General features: G+C 31.1%; 2 protein-coding genes across 2 annotated transcripts; one reads left to right on the top strand and one right to left on the bottom strand.

The window, feature by feature from the left end:
• Nucleotides 1-3,366: 3,366 nt before the first annotated feature.
• On the top strand, nt 3,367-8,625 carry LOC109815229 (protein ACCELERATED CELL DEATH 6). The gene is made up of 3 exons (XM_020379884.3): nt 3,367-4,521; nt 6,326-6,873; nt 7,857-8,625. Exons 1-3 carry the CDS (start codon nt 3,750-3,752, stop codon nt 8,517-8,519), a joined length of 1,983 nt encoding a protein of 660 aa, XP_020235473.1. The 5' UTR covers nt 3,367-3,749; the 3' UTR covers nt 8,520-8,625.
• A 13,272-nt stretch (nt 8,626-21,897) lies between these two features.
• Nucleotides 21,898-23,100, bottom strand: LOC145950250 (uncharacterized). Its single transcript, XM_083061315.1, has one exon. The coding sequence runs from the start codon at nt 23,098-23,100 to the stop codon at nt 21,898-21,900; it is 1,203 nt and encodes a 400-aa protein (XP_082917441.1).
• Between the last annotated feature and the right edge of the window lie 923 nt (nt 23,101-24,023).

Below are 24,023 nucleotides of genomic sequence, written 5' to 3'. Positions count from 1 at the left end.
CCTGGCTACTCACCATTGACCATTCATCCTTTGTGGATACAAAATGGAATTTTGGTGCCTGGTGCATTTACACAAAAACATGATTGTCCTTTTTTGTTTCTGCGCCTTTTTTCTTTTGAAATTTTTTAGACTTGCAATTCTGATAAATTCATTTCGTCATCTTTGGAATTGACATGTTAGTTAACAGTGATAACTGATTATGAGATGTGTAATGAAATAAATTTGGGTACTTGAGAACTTCATTTAGGTTATTTTGTTTGGTCTAAGTGCTGTATAGTCTGATGAATATGTTTTGAATTTCCTAAGTGGTGATGGAAGCCGTTTTCAAGCTGCAGTTACACTTAGCATTATCCTTTTCTTTTTACTCGGATGATGTGCAAATCATATAGAATTTAATTAACATATTTCACGAATTCTATTCTCATATACATGTTGAAATAGCTTATGAATATCATTTCAAGAAAGAAAAAGATTACAAAGCGCTTAAGCAAGAGGGAAAAATATATAATCCTTAAATTTGTACCTTAATATTTTGACCAGGTCTAAATTTAGGAATGAAAATAGATTAACGTATACCAGACTGAGTATATTGATTAGGTCTGGTTTGTAAAATTAAAGTATAATCTTGATCTATTACTTTTTATAGATTTTTTTTTCATATGTCTGGTGTGTTCTTTTTAAAAAAAGAAGTCTAGGCTAGAAGTATATTTAAAAACTTATTTTACACTTATAAGTTAATAAATTTAATTTTAAATAAGTCAATAATATGGTTTTAAATGTGATTTTTTTTAATTTAAGTGATAAAAAATAGTTTATTTATTATTACTAAAATTTAGGTTTTAAAAGAAAAAAAAATTTAATGTAAGAGAAACAATATATATATATATATATATATATATATATATATATATATATTAATTACAGTCATACATAAATTGTGATAATTATCCACAAGTTTTATTTTTAAAATTATTTTCTATACTTTACTTGAAATATTTTAAATAATCAATTATGATGATGAAGAAAAATAGTAGGCAAAGACAACTACTAGAAGAATGTAATAATTAAGTATAATGGAAACACATAAAATATACATAATTTAATTTTTTATATTATAAATTATTTATTTGTATTATCAATAATGTAATATGTATATTAATTTATATAATATTATATTATATAACTAAATAGGTTTACTAGATTTTATTATAAGTTTAAATTTAACTTATTTAAATAAATAAATTTTTTAAACACCTAAACTTAACTTTTTTTATTAAATAGGTTAAGTTAAACCAAACTTTAAATAAGTCAAGCTATTGGTTTGTTATTTAAAGTTTAATTTATTATCATTTCTGTATCTACACCTTAGACATAGTTTCATCATGATTGGAGTTTGAAGATAACTTAGTGCTTATTTGGATAAAATGCAAATATAATAAAATATTTTGCGAGGTCTTTATATTTGAAAATTATGAAAATAAAACAAGGTTATGTTTTATTAGTAAGTTAAAAATGTTATTAGAGAGAGAGAGCTTAATTAAATTCTGCACCTAAAATGCTTTAAATAATTTAATTTAAAATATTCTTTGTTTGTTTAATGATATTGATATTTTTCACTTTGTTAACCATGCCAACACTAAATTAACTGGGGCTAATGGTAGGTCCAAAATAGAACACTAAAAAAAATGTCAATGATCTATTGACAATTTTTTTCGCAATGAATTTAGTGATTGATATTTATATATAAAAAAAAAAACTTAAAACATATTTAAATCTTAATAAATTTTTATTTAAATATCATGCACATTTTTATAATATTTTTTTTAAAAAAATAAAATCTTAATGTAATACTCCTCTAAATCTTTCTACTGAAATCATTGAAAAACATAATATTAATAAATATTTTATGATCTTATGTGTTTTGATTGACACCAATCGCATACAAATTTGAAGGGACTATTCATAGTAGTTTCTAGCCATACAAGACATCAACACATTCACTTTTTGAAAGGTAGTAAGAAACTACACGCTGACTCTTGAACCGATCAATTAGTGGTTGCCGAAGCTGCTTTAGCTCTTTTGTGTCTTAATAACAATCACTTCATACTTCAAATTTGGTCTGTCAAAGTCGAAGCTTCTTTCAAGAACTAGGGCATAGGCTTTTCTTAAAATATATGTCCTGAAAAATAAAAACCATTTAAAGGCGAAAAATGAAGGGGAGAATATTGTTTTTCATCTCCTTATTGCTTCGGCCCACATTTCGAAAACTAATTTCTGAAATATTTATCTATCAGTATAAATACGATTTGGAAATTAATTAAAAGGATATTTTTAGAGGGAAAAAAAGTACCAATAATGCAAAGGGGGTCATTTAGCAGTAAGGAGATGAAAAATAAAGAGAAAATTTCCAGGAATGAAAAGTAGAACTTAATCATTTTATATGCATTAAAAACATATATAAGTATATATTAATATATTGTAAAAGAATATAATAACTGTACTAAAAAAGTTATTATTCGTATTTTCTGAATTAGTTGATCTGCTAATTAATTCTAGAAGGTCTTTGAATGACCTAAGTCTACCACAGCCAAATATTGACTTTTATAAAAATTTAACCTAGCTGCTCGTTTCCAAAATGGTCCTTTATTAAATTACAACCTAACAAAAAAAAAATACATTCATTTTCATTAATAATATTTTCGTGGTGAATTTCTTTAATAACATTTAATTTATAGTTACTATAGTAAATTCAATTTGTATTATCACTATTTTTATTTTATAGGACACAAAATATATATAATTTATTGTGATATTTTCAAAATTGACATAATTTATTATATTTTTAATAAATTAAAAAATATATTTAATTATCATTAATTTTAATCATAATATTGGATTCAAATTAGATTAATATGGTATGAACAAGCATTTTTATTCATTATATGACTTGATCAAAATAGTTTGGCTTTAAACATTGTACGTTAATTTGTCTTGATCTAGCTATAAAACTCAAAGAAATCTAAAAAGTTGGTAAGTCAACAAGAAAAAGAACAAATATATTGAAGTTTCCGTATAATCAACAAAGAAATTAAGATCATGAAGTTGACTTTTAATAAAATCTGCCACTGGATTGGCCTCGCTGTCACAAACGGAGAACAGGTCATCATTGTAACAATAATGAGAGCTTAAATTTTATCATGTCTACATCTTCCGTTCTTATAAGATCGTGGTGTGGGAAAGGAAATAAATATAAGATCTAAGTATTCACAATTCATGAATAAATGGTTAAAAAAACTGACTTCACGTCAACCAAGAATTATATATGCACGGAAATAACGATACCTACCATATACATTCACATTCTACATGTCTTTTTTTATATACAAATTATTAATATAAAATATCTACCCATTTTATTAATGATTATTCTTTATAGAGGATATGAATGATCATCTTTTATGAGATTTCTTCTTTTAATTATATATTTTTTTTATCTATAAAACTCGAGTAGAATCCCTTAAGAAATTTGAGTTGAGTATTATTCTAACAACTTTTCATATACAACATCTTTGATAATAGTAGATGTGAATTAATTACTCAATTCATATAATAAAATAATTTATAGAGAGATGTATGACTTGTTACTTGATTTATATAGAGGTGATGCGGGTTACATCTGCTGCGAGTGTATACATTACAATCCTAATTTTCTGGGTTTAGTGTAGTTAATCGATTAGCATAGCTAAATCATGACTCGTGATCATGTGCAAATTCCAATCGACCCAGATGATGCAAACTGGAGGGGAAGATGCAACAGGAGGATGAAGGAGCTGAAGAATAAGCAATTCCCAAGTGATGATGCAGCCTCATCGGGACTAATGCATAAGGAACTTATTGGGGAGAAAAACGTGATGATTCCTGAGTTGTACAAAGGTGTTGAAAAAGAAAAGGTGGATGAGTTTGTGGATGTGTTGGAACAAGTTTGTGTGCAAAGGAAACTAGCTTTGTGCGATGTTTTTGATCAAGTGACACGTGCAGGTGATTCAATGCTTCACATGGCAGTGCGTTTGGGGAAAGAGAAGATTGTGGAGCTGATTTCTCGTCACTTTCCTAAGCTTCTTATTAGGAGAAACGTGAGAGGGGACACTCCACTTCATGTTGCTGTGAGGTTCAAGCACTGTGGCATAGTCAAGCTCATTCTCTCACAATATGGCACAGAGAAGGCAAAACATGATGGCATGAAGGATATAACAAGAGAGAAAAATGAACATGGGGACACCCCTTTGCACGAGGCTGTGAATAGTAAGGATTTTGGTGTGGTTAAAGTGATTTTTGATGCAGATAAGGATGTGGTCCATTGTTTGAACAAGTCAAAGCGATCACCACTGTTTTTGGCAGTTGTGAATGGGAATAAAGACATTCTGAATCTTCTATTGAAAATTCCATTCCCTGCAGATAAACGGCTTCCACAGCACTTTGGAAACTCTCCACTCCATGCAGCAATACTGGAACGGAATCCTGGTATTTCTTCTTTACACCAAATTATTTTTTTCCCACGTTGATATAACTATACTTATACTATTTTAATTAAACATTGGTCGATATAAATAGAACCACCTCATAACTCATAAATTATCCGAAACTCAAATGTTAGATATGGAATAAATTATGTCAGACAAATCAATATCAGTAGGTAATAAATAATTTATACGAATATTATGATTATACAATTTTTTTAAATTAAACACTGGTTTCATGCATTAATAAATAAAGCTGTGTACATAATTTTAAACAATTAAACCTGCAAGTTGATCGTATTATTCACAACTTGCCTGCGTGAGGTAATTAGACTAGTATAATATAGGTACGTCTAAATGTAAGGGTTGTTGACTTATTTTGCACTAGTTATGGGTTAAAAGAACTTGCTAATTTGTGGGTCAAGGGGCTAATTAATCACGGGCCAAATATTTTACTAGCCCATATAGAACAACCAAGTCCAATACATAAAATGGGGATTCATAATCGATTGGGCTTAAAAGGGCTAAGCTAACCTGCTTGCATACCTAGCCCGGCCCTACTTATAATAGGATGATGATATATACACCTCCTATTTTTTATAAATACACCTCCAATCTCTTTTTTTTTTATATAAATAAAATTCCTAAAATATCCTTATAACTAAATATGATTATGTTGATGGAAACGTTAATTTTAGCATTCCAGAAAGTATTTTCTGGAATAGTAAAATTATTGTTCCGGAAAGCATTTTCCGGAAGTATGTTTCTTATATAATTCTAGAAAGTTCTTTCTGGAACATTAAATTTAGTATTCCGGAAAATATTTTCCGGAATTATGTAACAAGCACACTTCTGGAAAATACTTTCAAGAATAAAAAATTTACTATTCCTAAATATACTTTCCGAAACAAAAGCTTTATTATTCTGGAAAACACTTTCCGGAACAAAGAGTGAGAAGAATTACTTGGAAGAAAAAATACATATGGTTTGACACATTTCCCTTTGATATTGAACCCACTTACAACTTATAACAAAACTAAAATGGGAAGAGGATAATGCAAAAATTGAAAAGGTAAGAAGGGGAGGTATGGAGGTGCGGAGAAAAAAGTAAAGAAGAAGAAACAGGGTGCACAAAAAAAGAAAGAAGAACGGTGAGAAAGAGGGTGTGAATCTGAAAAATTATAAGTTAGAAAAATAATAAATTCGGAAGTGTGCTTGTTACATAATTGTGGAAAATATTTTCCAAAATACTAAATTTAATGTTCTGGAAAGAAATTTCCGGAATTATATAAGAAACACACTTCCGGAAAATGCTTTCTGGAATAATAATTTTACTATTCCGGAAAATACTTTCCAGAATGCTAAAATTAACGTTTCCATCAATATAATCGTATTTAGTTAAAAGGATATTTTAGGAATTTTATTTAAAAAAAAAAAGAGATTGGAAGTGTATTTATAAAAAATAGGAGATGTATATATCATCACCCCTTATAATATGGAAAACCTTGAAAATTACTAAAACTAAGTTGGAAATAGCTTATTACAATAAAGTTTGCCATAAAATTTATTTAAAATAAGTATAAAAGAACATATAAAAGGCTTATTATAAGTCTAAATAAGTTTAGCATAAATTCTAGCTCCCGAATGCCACTTTGTAAGAAAAATTAAGCATACTTTTTATATTAATAGGATACAAAATTTTGTTAGAAAAATATTTCTATAACAAATATATTTAATTAGAATTGTTTACTTTGTCCCTCACAAGTGCTTAATAAAATTATTTTACTTTTCCTTTTGTTGAATTATAGATCTAATAGAAGAGATACTAAAGGAAAGACCAGAGCTAGTGTATTTAAGGGATGAACATGGAGGTACTCCACTTCATTATGCAGCTTATGTTGGTTATGATGAAGGATTTCATATACTGTTACAAAATTCGAAATCAGATCAAACTGCCTTAGAAGGGAACAAGAAAGGTCATCTTCCTATTCACCTTGCATGCAAAAAGGGTCATATTAAGGTGGTAAAAAAATTCCTTCAACATGAATGGCCTATTAAACTTCACCTTCTCCTCAATCAAAAGGGTCAGAACCTTCTTCATGTTGCGGCCAAAAATGGAAGAAGTAATGTGGTACAATACCTTTTGAAAAATCCGAAGATTAATGACGTTACTATAAACCAAACAGACAATGATGGAAACACTCCACTGCATTTGGCTTCAATGAATTTATTCCCTAGAGTTGTGTACTTTATGACCGGAGATAAGAGGACAAAAGTGGATCTCTTGAATAACAAGGGTTTAAGGGCTCAAGATATCGTTCGTCTGGCTGGGAAAAATCAAAGGTCGATTCGACAGGTATGATCTCTAGAAGTGCTCAAGGCTCCATATATAATAATGACTTTATGCACTAGAATAATATGTTTCAAACAAATAATGGATGATAAAAAGATAGGATGAAATTATGTAAAATGGTATTAAATTCAACATTAAATTAATTTTTTATCCATCTTTTTTTCTAAATCATTGTTTTGAAAACCAAACTTCACATGTCATATTTCTAACCGTTTGATTGGGAACTAGAATAGTGATCAATCCTTTAACTTCTAAGACATAATTCATCTCATAATTTATAAGAATCAACTTATCTAATCCAAAACTCAAAAAAAAAAAAAACTTGGATATATTTCAGAATTTACATTTTTTTTTTTATTTTCTTACTGATTTAATCTAATCTAAAACAATTATTAATTATAAGATAAATAAAAATATGATTTAGAGATTAGTATAAATTATTTGACAATTATTATTCAATTTAATTCACCTGTACTTACATTATTCAATTTGGTTTTTAATTTCTATTTTTAAAAAAAAATTCAAATTCATATATATATTTTCTTAAAATGTTCAAGGTTGTTCTTTCATTCAATTTCATTTATTAATGTCAACTTAGATATAAGTATAACAACAGATATTTTTTAAAATTAAAAGACCAAATTTAACATTTAAAAAAAAAGGAACTATATGAATAATGTAAATAAAAAAGGATAAAAAATTAATTTAACCTATTTTCTATGATGTGAAAATCAATTAAAATTGATATTCAGCAAAATACTTTATCATTTGAAATGTTTAATTATTTGGTTTCAGTGTGAATATATCTAAATGGTAGAATTATAATTTTTCTTTTTTCATTTATTTTGCTGCATGTTATTTCATTGTATTCTATACCACTTGTTGCTGATGCATAGCATCTAATGTTATTTTCTACTCTCTTTTTAGAGTTTCAATTTGTTGATGATGCATAAGATCTAATGTTATTTTGTACTGTCTTGGTGTAGTTCCTTGCTAATCTAGTATTTAAAGAAGCTGGCGTCCCCTTGAAGGTGAATGATGTGTTATATTCTCATCACCAACCATCACCAAAACCAGAAATGAGTTTAAAAGATCTCCTAAACACATTTTTAGTGGTGGCCACATTGATGGTCACTGTGACTTTTGCTGCTGCTTTCACTGTGCCAGGAGGTGTATATGGTTCTGATGATCCAGACCCAGAAAAGAGAGGGATGGCAGTTTTGGCTCATAAACCATTTTTTTGGGTATTCACCACCTTCAACGTGATAGCTATGTATAGCTCCGTAATTGCATGTGGACTTATGTTGATGGCAATGATTTTTGATCGTAAATTGGCAACACGAGTAACTATTCTTGCAATGTTGTGCTTGGTTATTGCCTTTTTAACAGTACCTGTAGCATTTATGGCTGCTGTACGTTTAGTTGTGGCCAATGACTCTGCACTTGCCCTTCTTATAACTATCATCGGAGGTTTGTACACTTTTCTCATCTTGTTGGCTTTGCTCTCGGGATTTTTTCCCGTTGGAATTGGCCTTAAGATTCCTCTATTGCGTCATGCTGGTAGACTCGTTCTCTGGATTTTAATCACAAAATTAATAGATTATGATGATAAGCCTCAGAAAGAGGACAAGACAAGGATGGTTAATTAGAGGAGCATACATGTGTAATAAGGAGATTGAACCATGTATTGGTGTATATTGTACTGCTTTCATCGGATAAAATGAGAATGAAAATCGTTCAATTTTGTTTCTGTTATCTAATTTTTCTTTGTGTATGATGTGGATATGAAAACTTGGGATTTGTGTTGCAAAAATATAATTAATTAGTTACATTAAAATTGAAATATTGATTGAAAATTGAACAATTTTTTTTAATTAGAAGTTAAATTATTTTTAAATTAGTTTATTAAATTAAAAGTATTTGCTCACTTCTAGAATATATTTCTGTCACCACGGATATTAATCACATAACTATCGTCACATTAGAACTTCATAAAAATGGTGGGGAGTGGAATCATGCCCCCAAAAACATTAAAAGTTGAGGTATTCTAAGAATATAGTTATAAGTCAACTTGCACTTGATATTTAAGGGATTGATGCTTAATAAGGGAACTTATGCTCTTTTCTCTAAAGAATTAGGATTTGAGTGTTTAAATGAATGAAAGTGAGGTTTAATAAAGTTGTTTGTCAAGTGACATCAATTGTCCCATGATAGAAATCCAGGTGGGTACGTCAAGTCACAGTCAATACATAGTGTTTGGACTGCTACGATTAAGTAAAAAGAGTTGCACCCTGACTAACAACTATAGTTTTTGGCCTAGTGGTGAGTGCTCAATCCAATAATTAGTATCAAAGCCAAGGTTGCATGGTTGATTCCTAGCAAGAGCAATTGCTGAGGGAGAGATTATTTGTCGGGTGGATCAATTGTCCCATGGTGGAGGCTCAGGTGGATCAAGTCACAATCAACATGTGGCGCTAGGGTTGTTACGATTAAGTAGAAAGAGTTGCGTGTTGACTAATAACTATAACTTTTGGCCTAGTGGTAAGCACTTGATCCAACAAAAGTATAACTCCAACATTAACATATTATTTCATTTTTTATCTAAATTATCTTTTACATGTTAATAAAAATGCCAAAATGAATTTTATCTTTCCATTAATTGCACTATTTTTATTTCTTTTTCCAATCAAAATCTATTAACGGGGTCTTCTTTGTATAAAGTAGCGATTGAAGTTGTTTGAACAGCAGCTTAGGTTGTATAATTTACTTTTATTGGATTATTGTATTTATATCATATATGTTTACATAGTTATTTTGTTTTCATATGTATGGTATATAGTACATGTCCAGATATCAGTAAACTTATAATTCTAAGTTATTAGTTGTTAGTAATTGTGTCATTAGTGTAAGGATCATGGTAGGTCATTAAAAGTCCAAAGTCAAATATTCGATTTTCGCTCAACCAAAGATCAACTTTGGTTGAGCCAATTTCTCCTAATGGCCCATTTCTTTTTCAAGACATTTGCTTAGTGAAAACACATGGCTCGCTAAGTGAATTTGTATCAAACATTCAAAATGTAAGGACAAAATAAATTTTTAGGTTAGACTTTTGGATATCTTGTAATAACTTCGTGATAAGACGTTTTGGGTGGCTAGAAGAACCTTAGAGCTCTATTCTTCATCTTTTCCATTTTTTCTTCAATCTTTGTGTTTCCCTTGATTATGAGTAGCTAATTTCTCCTTCATTGAGATTAGGTGTAACTAAAGGAACCTCACATATTAACTTTGCTTCATTAATTGATGTTTTATTCCCTTATTTAATATTTTTCTCTTCTCTTAATGCTCTCTTAATTATTTTTTATCTTGAGTTGATGATTTTACTTGAATAGTCATTAGAAAATGCTTCTTGAGTTGTGTATGAGTCAAATCCATGAATATTTTGTTTAGGGATAAGCATGAGTTCGATGAACATATTATCGCTATCCATGTTTCTAATGCTTGTATTTCATATCACTTTGGCCAAAAGATTGGTAATTTGGGTGAAATACATGGTTTCAAGCCTATAAGAGATATTTTTTGGTGCTAATGTTGAGTAATGGTTTAAAATATAGATGAAAATCCTTTATTAAAAAAATACATGATGGTGAACTAGTGAAATCCAATCTCAATGGTTATCTCCATTTGATTCTTTTAATATCATGTTGTCAAGTGTTTGATAAATTTTCTAAAAATAACTTTATATTTCTTTTACTTACTTTATTGCTTTTAAGTTTATTTTTGCAAAATCAACTTCCAACAAATTACAATTTTATTCTTTTGAGTTCTAGTAAGGTGTGTTGGGTTATAATTGTCATATATTACACAATTTTCTTTGAAAGACAATCTTATTTCAAAAATACTACATGCTTGTCAAGCTATCAATAGTGGGTCAACCTGATCCACCATGAGTTAGCCCGTGGTGAACTAGGTTATAAGTGGAGTGGGTCAAAAAAATTTATAATTAAAATAGAACAAACTTTTTTAACCTAATTCAACTCAAACTTATAGTGAATCAAGTTGACTCATGAATTCTAACTCATTTTGATGACTCTACTTGATTCACTTGCCAAATTCACTTAACATGTTTTTAACATTATATATAATTAATTGTAGAATAAAAATATGTATGGAACTTAAATTATAGTATATTTTATAATATATAATATAAACCAAACAATATAATTATAAATAAAATATCATATTTTACAAGATTTATCTATTAAATCAAAAGGTTTTATTATTGATACATAAAACATGTACCTTTTAAGAAAATATAAGACATCAAATAAGGTTAAAACAACTCAAAACATATCTCAAATCTATAAATAAATAATAATAAAAAGTACAACATATCTGAATTCAAAATCAAAATTAATTTTGTTGGATCCGATTTAACAAGCTAAATTAATCATATACTTGCCTTAATTAAAACTCTTTATATAAAATTAATGGGTTGAGATATTTTATATTTTATTTAATAAAAATATTTAAAAATTATTAATATTTGTTAGATCAATTAGTGTTGTGTTTGATTTTCAATCTCAAAATTTTGAGTTGGAATCTTATATTTGTAAATAATTGATTTTTAATAATATTTTTTATTATTTAAAAATTTAATCATCTAAAAAAAATTGTATACCTCAAATTCTTTTATATATGATATAGACAACTAGTTTAAACAATTTTTTTAATATAGATTTTGTATACGCTTCCTTTGATTTAGACAAACAAAAACAGAGAGAATGAAAAGTTTTAAAATTTAAATTAAAGAGAAAAAAAGTTTTATATGTAAAAGTGATTATTTTCTTCTTTTTTAAATTTTTCTTTTTAAAAAATTACATAACCATGGGTGTTGTTAATTGTCCCTATGGTACAAACAAAGCATGAGTGTAGGTGTAACATAAAGAGAGAGTAGCATGTGTAGATGGGAAAGCTACATAGAGAAGTAGTCCTGTGCCTAGCTGTGAGTGTTTTCCTCCCAAAAGGGGAATGAAATTATACAATTCCTGATTCTTTTAAGACCTACAAAGCCTGACAGACACAGTTGAGAGAATCGGGCCAATCTTCTACGCCCTACCATGTGCCTCAACTCTGCTTCCACACGCTACAACGATCAAACACTACAACCATTCACCACATTCTTTCCTCTCCAACCTAGGGAGCCCCATCATGTTACTCTTTTCTTATTATATTCAATCTTTTCTATATATCCCTAATGTCACCATTTATTTTTAATATATACTATGGTCTGCTTGTAAAAATAAATCCAGTCAAATCACATGGAGTGGAACCGCAACCCTCTTTAACCACCACTTAATCATACTTTATCGAAACTAACCATGAGTCCATGACCACTTTTAAGTCATACCACACTCTTTTGAGTAGATATCGTGATTCATGGGCATTTGGTTTTTGTTATTATTATATTAAAATATGCTATTTTGTTGAGCAATTATGTTGCAGCCACTTTGTCTGAAACCACAAGTACAAGTGAGAAACCGTGACTTTGTTCGTCGGAGTGGAAGACTTTTTAAACTTACAATATTTCACTTGCATAATAATGTTTCTTTATTATATATGCATCGTTTTACAGGTATTATGCAAATCAAAGATCTTGTGCAAATCAGTTGAAGAGAACTTTATACCAGTTCACTCTCCCTTTCAAGTAAATCTTCCATTAAAGGCATTCCAATCCATCCATATCTTTATTTGATTTGATGCTTTGTTTTTAAAAGCCTAGTACTTCTTACACCGTTACACGTGGTTTGCATACCTCATCATTCTCCGATAATCAAGGAATCAAATAGTCAGAATGCGCAAAATGAAAATTATGTAACCCTCCCACCAAAAGATTTTCGAATAAAAACTTAAGTTAATATTTTCTTTTTGCTATAACCACGTGTCTATTGTTTTTAAATTCTACTTTTTGAGCTATCAATTTATGATTATAATATTACATAAGATGATTATAAAATATCTTTATATATATATATATATAGTAATTTATATAAATTGTGAAATAAAAATTCTAAGTCATTAGTTAAGTAGCATCTATAATATTTATACAAAAGTAATCTTGAGTTACACTGCTATCCAACATGATATATGAAACAATCAATTCCTTAAACTTAATCACGTCTTGCTTCGATATAAATATGATTATTATAGTTTATTCACTACAAAACATACAATAATAAGCTAGTATAAAGAATCAACATTGTATAGAAGAATTAGCTAACTATACTACAACTTAACTACACAACACATGTTCTCAACTTACAATGTAATTATACATTCACTACTATCTCACAATGGCACATAAGTAATACTACAAAATCTTCAACTTTTCCACGATACAACATAGTGTATGCTTAACATCATACCTAACTTGATACAGGTGAAATAATACAACTAAAGCAACTCAACTTCTAAGTAACACAAACATAACACCTCCCTAACATTCCACAACTTTTAGAATTTTTTTTATTATCATAACACCATAACTCCCCCACACAATTGAATTCATAACATCTCAACTTAAAAAACATTGCATCATAGCAATATAGATCAACATACTAGGTAAAGAAGAAAATACAACTATACTACCAACATTAGTATGTAAACCATACAACAAACACTTCATGGTCTACAACATATCAACACAACATGACATTCAGTACCTTACAAGAGTAAGCAACTCAACAACATATGATACATCATATTTCACCACATCAATACATCATATGAACACACCAAAATAACACATCATATGCTAACATCTCGCTTAATGTGCCATCGCACATTTACCTATGAAACTCTTCTACATTAAGATGAGAAGTCTAAGTAGTTTAACCCAACCAAACCAACCAATCTTTTTCACATATTTCACGCCTACTAGATCAACAGCTAATTGAGATACTAACCCCTACACATGATTTCTCCTATGTCAACATTTACACTAAGAAAGTCTAGTATCATCATCAAGTATAGTAGAACTTGGGTATAGACTTATCACGACATTGACATACATGAATCAAGTCCAAATGAATTACAACTTAGCTAACTATGTTCGTGATACCACGTACCTCTCTAGTAATTAGTCAAAGGTTGTACTCGACTTCATACGTTACTCCAACATCAACTAAGAATCTAGAGAAGACTCAACAATCCACTCTAAGAAATAATGTCTACTCAAGGAGGGTTTTCAAGAATTGGGCTCATAGAGCACCACACCAATATCCATACAATGGAATATCTAACTTTAAAAAATAATTTCTCCTCTAGTCTTAAGTCAATCAATATGTTTAAATGTCTGCAACATTCTCAGCATTAACACTTCAATAGATCAACAAATCATGCTTAAATGTCTAAAAGAGCCAACTCTTATACACTTAAACTATATTCTCTATGACTTAAGTTTATAGTTATCACAATTATAACTTCCACAGCACAAAAAGCTACACAATAAAACAACACGAAATATATTACTTAATTACATTTATCACAATAAACATAATAAAGAAAGTATGGTGCTACATTTCACACATCAAATAACATTTATCCTCATAAATTATTTTATTTAATTTATAATTAAATCCTTAATTATTTATTTATTAATATCTTAATACGGTACAATAAGATTAGAATAATTTATCATCAAGATATTAGTAATGGTGTCTACACTAAGGATAATTAGATATTAATAAGATTAGAATAATACAATAAGAACCACATTCAACCCTCGCAACAGAATTGGTCTCAGAAAGGTTCTTTGGCTTCCAGTGACTTGTGCCACGTGTAATTTTGAAGCTTAAAGACAAATGCAAAAGATTCTTATGCACAAAACACAAAACACAAAACACAAAACCCTTTTTAATATTTTGTAGTGGTAGTACTACTACTACTTATTTTTCACCTTCCCCAATATCATTATTTTGCTACCTTGGTAGTCAGCACCACCTTCCGGAATCCTCATCTTGGATCTCTCACCTTGTATGAAACCAAACAATTTCAGCGGATTTCCTGGCAGCTTGGAGATTCATATTTCACCAATAATTCATAGTGCATGATGATAATAATAATAATAATAATAATAATAATATACTAAGCAAATTTTAAGCAAGATAAGAAACACAAACATAATAATTTTGAAAATAGTGCTGATTAAGTACAATTTTCCTCTTTTCCTTGCCTTACCTTTACGAACCAAGACATAGAAAAAAGTAATTTGCTCTCATAGTGTTCCCTCTTCACGTACCAAATTACTCTGGTTTGTATGATTATCACGCTTAATTTAATCTACTGTTAACATTAACCTACACATACTGCATAAGATGTGCATCGTGATTTTGTTTGTTTATACATGAATATGGTCCACTGTTTTTGTATGACAAATATAAAGACAATGTTCAACGTTATTCTATAAGCACATTACTTATTACTTGATCGATAGTTCATTAACCTAAACGAAATTGTTCTAATTTTTAACTTAATTAGTGATTTTAAGTTTGATTTTTAATTATCAAATTTTATTAAATACTTGAAAAAGCCTCTATGATTAAAGCCAATCAATCTCATCAGAAAGTGTCCGCAATTTTCTCGACTACGACTAGTGAATATACATATATACATGGCATCCACTATAAACTTCGTTGCTTACAAGATACCATGGAAATCTTTGCTAGCTATTTTTGTCACATTATTATAATGAGAACAAAATAACGAAAACAAGTAGTCACACTCACCAAAAGGAAGCAAAGAAAAGTTAAAATGTGGGACCAATTTGTCCTTGTATTTAAGAGAATTATTGAGCATTCAACATTTTTTTTTCTTTTTCACAAATCAACCAAGAGAATAAGTAAAAAGAAAATTACCATATTTTAAATTTCAAGTTTTTGCTCTTCAAAACTGTTGAATCACTTATCATTCTCATTTTTGACACACATCTTATGAGTTAGGAGTTTCTATATTTAGTTATATTATTTTTTAATTAATTATCCAAACAAATGATATTTTGTTAGTTTCTTTAAGATATGCTTGTATGAAGAGTTTTGACGGGTAAGGGAAAGGAAGAGAAAATCATTTTTAATAAATATTCTTCAATTTAATAAATTTTGAAAATAAAAGAAATAAAATGATCTACTGACATGAGTTTAATGTCCTAACTTTTTTATTTATTAAATATTAAGTACCTCTATTATTATTAAAGCAAAAAAGAAATAATCTTATCTTTCAATTTTCTGTACAATCTTACTCTTAATTACTTTAACTATTACCTAATTTTCTATATCAATATTAATATAAAAACATATTTAAAAATCTTTGTTAAAAAAAATGGTGTTTCATTGGTTAAACTAATCTTTTTAAAATAATTTTATTTAAACATTTATACCTTTACATTTTGGTTTTATACTTTTTATTACCAGTAAAATGTTTTCATTTAAATATTTTATAATTTATTTTTAATATTTTACATATATGTATCACTTAATTAACTTAAATATATGTTCAATATCTGAAATTTGGAATGTTATTTTTTGGGTTCCCAAATTAAATGTTATTTTTAATTCTTATATATAATTTTAAAATAATAATTTTAATCTTTTTGTTAATGTTTCTGTTAAACTAAACTTTTACTTATTAGTTAATTTTCTACACATAAGTCACTTACTAATATTCTTATAATGTTGTATATAAGATATTACAAAAGAAAAAAGCCTCGCATTGATTACTATTGTACTTTTAAAAATTAAGAGTTGATATAAAAATTAACGATTTTGACATCTTAAAAAATTAATTACTCATAAAATTCTATTTTAATGATTTTTATTTTCTTGTCATTGATGTTTTATCGTTCATTATTTCCTTCAATTACTTCTTAATTGGCGTATAATCTCTCTTATAAATAATTCTATTTGCTAAAGAGAAAAGGCATGCGACGTGGGTGGAGTTCTCTCTTCTCTTACTCTCACGTCTTCGCTCTCTGGTTCAAATTAAAACAATATTGAGAGAAAAAAACTGTTTTTTTGCTAGGCAAAATGAAATATATTAAAAGCAAGTATAAGGGGTACTCCAACCCATAAACAGTTAACTTAATAAAGATTAAGACATGCAGCAGGTTCCCTTGACCAACAAGAGAACGGATAGTAAAAATCAAGATCTTTAGCTTTCAGCCACTTCCAAGAGCGTAGTTTTATCAATTCGACCAGATCTTTTGGAGATGTGAATTTATTAGTAAATACAGCTTTATTTTTCGCCAACCAAATACTCCAAATTGAAGCCAACCAGATCACCGCCCATTTGTACTGATTTTTAGCAACACAACTCGGAAGGCCTAGGAATTGCTCAAAATGAGATATGAAATTATTTTGATGAGCAGCAAAGAGGCCACACCATTCCAAACACAACATCCAAACCTGGTATGCAAAGGAACACTCAAAAAATATATGGCAAGAGGTATCAAGACCTTGATTACACCACACACAACCAGAATCAGAAGACAGTAACAAATTCCTCTTTGCAAGATTAACTTTGGTTGGGATTCTGTCAAGCATCACCCTCCAAGCAAAACAAGAAACCTTGGAAGGGACAAGCCTACACCATATGAACTTATGAAGAGGGATTTCTGCAAAAATTGAGGCATTAACAATTATATAGTAAGCTGACTTGATTGAATACAGTCCGCTTGGATCAACTGACCACTTCCAAGAATCATCATTTGTATCATCCATTTGAACACATGTTAGATCCATTATCAAAAGTGATAACTGAGATTGCTCCCACTGAAATAATTGCCTCCTCCAACACCAATTCCATCCACTCTCCCCCTCCCTACATAATTTCATATCCGCCACAGACATGTCTTTATTGTTAGAGATAGAAAACAACCTACTATACCTCTCACAAAAAGGTTTTGTAGTGCACCAGGAATCCCTCCAAAAGGAAGTGTTCCTACCATTCCCCACTACTCTCGCACACTCCTTAGAAAACCAATTACATGTAATTGTTGCACCTTCTTCAATATTCCACAGGTCATGCCACCATCTAGATACCCCTTTACGACCCTCTCCTATTCAAAGAAGTCACTGCCCCGTAAATAGAAGTGATCACTTTAACCCACAAATAATCTCTCTCCACTAACAAACGCCACCTCCACTTCCCTAATAAAGCTAAATTAAAAGATCTCAAATCTCTCACACCCAAACCCCCATAATGTTTTTCTTTACACACATCATCCCAAGAAACCCAAGCTATTTTCTTATGCTCATCATCCCCACCCCAAAGGAAATTTTTAAGTAAAGATTCAAGCTGAGAAATCACACCTGTGGGGGCCTTGAAAAAAGAAAGGAAGTAGATTGGGATTGAATTTAAAACAGATTTCAATAGGACAAGTCTTCCGCCTAAAGACAAGAGTTTGCCTTTCCACTTAGTCAACTTTTTTTCCACCTTAGAAATAACAGTTTGCCAAGTTGACAACCGATTGGGGTTGACCCCAATAAACAAATCCAAATAAGAACACGGAAAATGACCAACTTTGCAATTCAAAAAATTAGCCATTTGGCCCAGTATCTCTGAATCAATGTTAGCTCCCAAAAGCTTACTTTTGTGAAAATTTACTTTCAACCCAGCTACTAACTCAAACAGTTGTAAAACAGATTTGATGGCCCAAACATTTTTCCAAGAGGCCTCTCCCACAAAAATAGTATCATTCGCATATTGTAAGAGAGAAATTGAAATACCATCTCGACCAGCAGAATAGCCTTTAAAAACTTGCATCTGAATTGTTTTAATCATCAAAGAATTCAAACCCTCTACAACAAGTAAAAATAAAAAAGGTGCTAAAGGATCTCCTTGTCGTAGTCCTCTACCAACCCTAAATTCACTAGAGGGACTACCATTAACAAGATTTGAAACCCGAGCAGTAGATAAACATTCTTCTATCCACCTCCTCCATTTACAAGGGAATCTCATTCACTCCATCACAAACATAAGAAAATCCCAGCTAACAGAATTATACGCCTTCTCAAAGTCAACCTGGAAAAATAAACATGCTTGTTTGTTCCTCTTTGTTTCCTCTAAAATTTCATTTGCCACCACAACACCATCAAAAATTAATCTTCCCTTCACAAAAGCAGATTGACACTCAGATATTACTGATCCAATAACTGTCCTCAATCTATTTGCTAATAACTTTTCCAACACCTTATACATGCACCCAATAAGAGAGATGGGTCGATATTCTTCCACTTTTTGGGGGTTATCTATTTTAGGCACAAGGACCACAAAGGAACTGTTAGAACCCTTAACTAGCTTCCCATATGCATGAAATTCATGAATGAAAGCCATGAACTCGTATTTGATTGTCTCCCAAAAATCCTTAATGAAATTGAAATTGAAACCATCAGGGCCAGAGCTTTTTGATCCGTCACAATCCCACACTACATTTTTCACCTCTTCCTCGGTAAAAGGCAAAATTAGAGATGCAACTTCTCCCTCCTGCAAAATTTTAAAAGTTGGATCGTTAAGAAAAAGTCTATTACTAGACCTCTCCTCAAAATGTTTCTCATAAAAACTTGTGATCGCCTCTTTAATAGCAGAAGGCTCGTAATACCTCTCATTAGCCACCTCTAACGATCAAATTTCATTCCTAAACCTCCGTCGATTTATACAAGAATGAAAGAATTTTGTATTTCCATCCCCTTCTCGCAACCATGTTAACCGCGACTTTTATAACAAAAGATTATCCTTCAAAGACATATAAGATACCATTTGTGCCCTCCACTGCTTCCAATGAAGAACATCTCCCTCCTGAAGATTAGAAACTTCACTTTTAAGATCCAGTTTGTTAAAGTTATCTCTGGCTTCACTAATTTTGCGATCTAAATCTCCAAAAGTATATTTATTCCACGTCCTTAACTTGATTTTCAGGTTTTTGAGTTTTTCTTTTAAGACAAAAGCAGCCCTTCCAGACAACTATCTCCCGCCACTGGATTTTGACAAAAGCCCCGTATCTGACATCATTCCGCCAACAGTCAAGCACCCTAAAAGGCTTAGGGCCCCAGTTCACCTCCTCATTTTTCAGTAATACAATACAATGATCAGAGACACCTCTCTCCAGCCCCCACTGAACAGTATTAGACTAGGCAGATAGCCAGCCATCTGACACCAAGAATCTGTCTAATCTGCTCATACAAGACCCGTCAGATTTATACCAAGTATATTTCCTCCCATGAAGTGGTAAATCAACCAAGAATGCCTCTTGAATAAAACCATCAAAAGCCTGCATATCATCATCTCTCCAATGAGTAGATACACCCTTTATTTCCCCGCCTGACCTCACTGCATTGAAATCGCCACCAAAACACCAAACATCATCCCCACGATTTATCCTAAGTTGAATTAAGCTACTCCATAATTCCTTTTTTCTATTCAAATCACACGGAGCATAAAGATTAACAATAGAGCAAAGAATACTATTTTCTTTCCACGTACCAGCCACACTAATGAAATTTTCACCTAAAAAGATATCATGCACAGTAAATTTGTCTCTCCTCCAAATTGAAAGTAAACCTTCTGACATACCATTAGATGGTTTGAAAGCCCACCCAAAGTCTCCACCACCAGTTAAAGAATTACAAAACCTATCATCAATCACCTCCCTTTTAGTTTCTTGAAGTAAAAAAACATCAGCCCTCTCCTTGCATAACAATTTTCTCACCTCTAATTTTTTCAATCTCCCCCCAAACCCCTTATGTTTAACGACACCACAATCATTTACTCAGCAAAACACCCAACCACAAACCCATATTCACCGAATAAAACTACAAAATATCCCTACCAGCTGCCACCCGATCACGCTTTTCCATATCTTGTAGATCTTTAACAATGACTTCATCAGGAACTAGTCCCTTTACACCCAATTTTTGCCCAATCTCCCACACATGAGCAGCCACAGAGGCAACATTCAATTCCCGTATGCTATCAGCTTGATGCAAGTCGGAGTGACTCATCTGATTCTGTTTTTTTCGTGGTCTTCCTCTCTTCCTACGGTTCCCAGCATCATTGGATACTCCTTGTGAGCCTACAAACAATATCTCCATTGCTGCATCAGCTAGGGAGATTGGCACCTCCCGCAACTGACCATCACAAAACACCTCATGAGAAACATTTTCTTCAGGCACATCCTTGGCAATTATTGCTTGATTTCCAACTTGTTTATCCATCTTGCAAACTACTCTACCTGGCACCACAACCTCAACGCTAATGCACAACCTGGGGTTGGATCCTTCAGCAAAATCTAACATTAGTATATCTTCATCAAAGTGGGCCGCTGCCTCGCAATTACATGCGGAACCCAGCTCGGTAACACACTCCACCACATTGTGCCGCAGAGGTGCAGTTTCTGTAGCTTGGCCTAACCCAACAACACCCTCCACCAAATTATCCCCACACGAAAGCTGAACATGGTCATTGCCTAAACCAATTTCATCCGTTTCTGGCAACGCATGCAGCAAATCCTTATGCCGAATTTCATTCGCCACATAAGATGGGTCAATTAATCCTTCATCCTCCAATAAGTGAGATCGGTTTACTCCATCAGGCCCAATATCATCACGCCTCCCTCCAACTGATTCTAAAGCATGCACATTATTTGGGCTAGGCGCAATGCAAGGCCTAAAGTATGGGTCACCAACATGATGAACCGTATTGACATAGTCCTTATTAGGCCCAAGTTCAACATCAAAAAGGCTGCACCCTTGCTTATTATTATCCCGCAACATGTGGCAAGGATTTGCGTCCAGCATATCAGTTACCATATCACCAGAATTCAAATCCTTATTCTCCATTACTACCATGTCATCAAGATTCTCAAAATTACACCCACGTAATCCAGTTACCTGATTTTCTGCATTCTCACCAGCTTGAATCCATTGGTTGCACTTCCCCTCTTCCATTTGAAATTCAAAAATACCATTCCTTTCTTGCACATCATGACAAAAAAGTATCCCAACTACTATCCCCAAGTGAAGATTGAGATGAAGAACAATGACTGGAACTCAAAAAATTACTAACTAAGCTACTTGATAACACATTCCAAGGATTAACGAAAGGATCCTCTATAATGCTGATTGAAAAAAAGTAGTCATTAATCTTGATTTTCATCCACCTATTAATCACCTCCACTGAAGTAGTGTGAATTAACATCCAAGCAACATCCAATCTATCCATATTCTTCGTTCTATTGTCAATGCGTACAAATCTACCAAAAATAGTTGCTATTGATCTAAAGAATGTTTCTGACCATATATGTACAGGGACACCAATACATCTTACCCACACTTGTCTTCCTTTTACGAATTCATCTTGATTCCACGGGCGAATTGATTCAAACCAAATTGAAAACATGTCCTGTAACTCCTTCATCAAATCCTCAAAATTCTCCCCAGGGAGTGGTTGAATCAATACTAGATTGTCACCCATTGGTATAATCTTTATTGAACGAATACCTTCAGATAAGAACTTATCGTGTAAGTGACATACTTCATCAATTTGTCTTACCTGACCAATATAGCATCGTTGTAACCATTCCATCTCCTCATTTGACACAAAAAATTCCATACCATTCCACTTTTCTGCACTCTTAGCTTGTTGGGTTACTTTGGGCTTCCATACCCTCCTGGTATTGGCTCTAACCACGTCCACAAAACTCTGTCCCTGGACTATACCTCTCCTATAATGTTGTCTTTGAACCCCCTCTTCCGTAACACCGCCCAAAATTGTGCCCACTTCTTTATTCCCCTTCACCTTAGTAAAACAGGATAGATTAACCCGGAGCTTAAAGGTGCCAATCCAAATTTGTTGCAGTTTCCTCTCCAAATACTCAGGATATTCATTCTCCATGAATCTGACGAAACCAAAGCGGTCACCGTACTTACTCCTTTTATTTGAAATATACACATCAATAACTTTTCCTCCCCACTTTGTGAAAACTCTCCACATATCTATGGTACCAAAATTCTCAGGAAAATTGGTGAAAAAATATGGCACAACATCATCATAAATTTTGCCAAAAAATCTCCTATGCCGTTGTGACCCATTCCCATTATTCATCACCTTTTCCTCTGGCATCCTCTTGTTCTGTTGATATTCCAATCCCGATCGAAATTCTTTCCTCCGTCTTGATCTCACCATGGTCCATTCTCTCTCATTCTCAAGCTTTCTCTCTCACTCTCTCATTTTTTTAGATTCTAATTTGGAAAGGTGAGATCACTAACCTTGCAATCATAAGACTCTCCGCCTAATGTCGATGTCGCAATCCAAATCCCTCCGCAGGCACACCAACCTGCTAGAAAAAGACTGTTCTAAATTTAAATTTTAAAAAAATATTTAAGTATAAATTTTTGAATATTGTTGTTGTTATTCGTTCTTTCAGTTTTTTTTTTCTTTCGACTTAACTGGTTCTATCAATCTAAAAGTACATCTGACTCAAAATTTAAGAATGAGCCCCATACTTGTATTCCACATATATTGACAATCTCTATTAAATAAATTAATTGATTAGATATTGCAGTGTATTGGTTAGTACATGCACAGAAACGTATCCATCATAATAAATCTTTGTCCTCGTTATTAAATGAAAGTATTTATAGAAACTATTCTTATTTTTATTACGTTACAGAATTTCTCTCAAATTAGGTATTTTATTTTATTTTTATTATAAAATATAGTATTTTAATAATAATAATAATAATATATGGAAATAAATTATTAAAATCAAAATAATTTTAATTTTAAAAGTCTTATCTTCTTTAGTTTATTCACATATTTAATACAATTATTAATAGTAAAATGACTACTATTTTTTAATTATTTTATGTTTAAATTTAAAAGCACTTGAGTAATGTACAAAATGTTGTAATGTAAATGAAATAGAAATTTTTACATTATGAGTACAAAAATAGCAAATAATGATTGATATAATATTAATTTTTTCTACACTTATATCCAATTTATGCTACTTTTTTTTTTAATTATATCAGGCATTGTATTTATCAATTTTGTCTTCATATTTTTTCTTCTTCTAATGCACGTATATATATACCTTGTTAAAAATG

This window comes from Cajanus cajan, chromosome 8 (assembly GCF_000230855.2).
Source record: "Cajanus cajan strain Asha chromosome 8, NIPB_CcT2T_4, whole genome shotgun sequence".
Lineage (NCBI taxonomy): Eukaryota > Viridiplantae > Streptophyta > Magnoliopsida > Fabales > Fabaceae > Cajanus > Cajanus cajan.
Note: the sequence above shows the minus strand (reverse complement) of the source record. Positions and strands in the feature narration are given on the sequence as shown.

Excerpts from the sequence above, each read along its gene's own strand:
- LOC109815229 (XM_020379884.3), top strand. The coding sequence starts at position 3,750 with ATGACTCGTGATCATGTGCAAATTCCAATCGACCCAGATGATGCAAAC. Across the intron at positions 4,522-6,325 it reads AATACTGGAACGGAATCCTG|ATCTAATAGAAGAGATACTA; the intron begins GTATTTCTTCTT and ends GTTGAATTATAG. Across the intron at positions 6,874-7,856 it reads ATCAAAGGTCGATTCGACAG|TTCCTTGCTAATCTAGTATT; the intron begins GTATGATCTCTA and ends GTCTTGGTGTAG.
- LOC145950250 (XM_083061315.1), bottom strand. The coding sequence starts at position 23,100 with ATGGTGAGATCAAGACGGAGGAAAGAATTTCGATCGGGATTGGAATAT.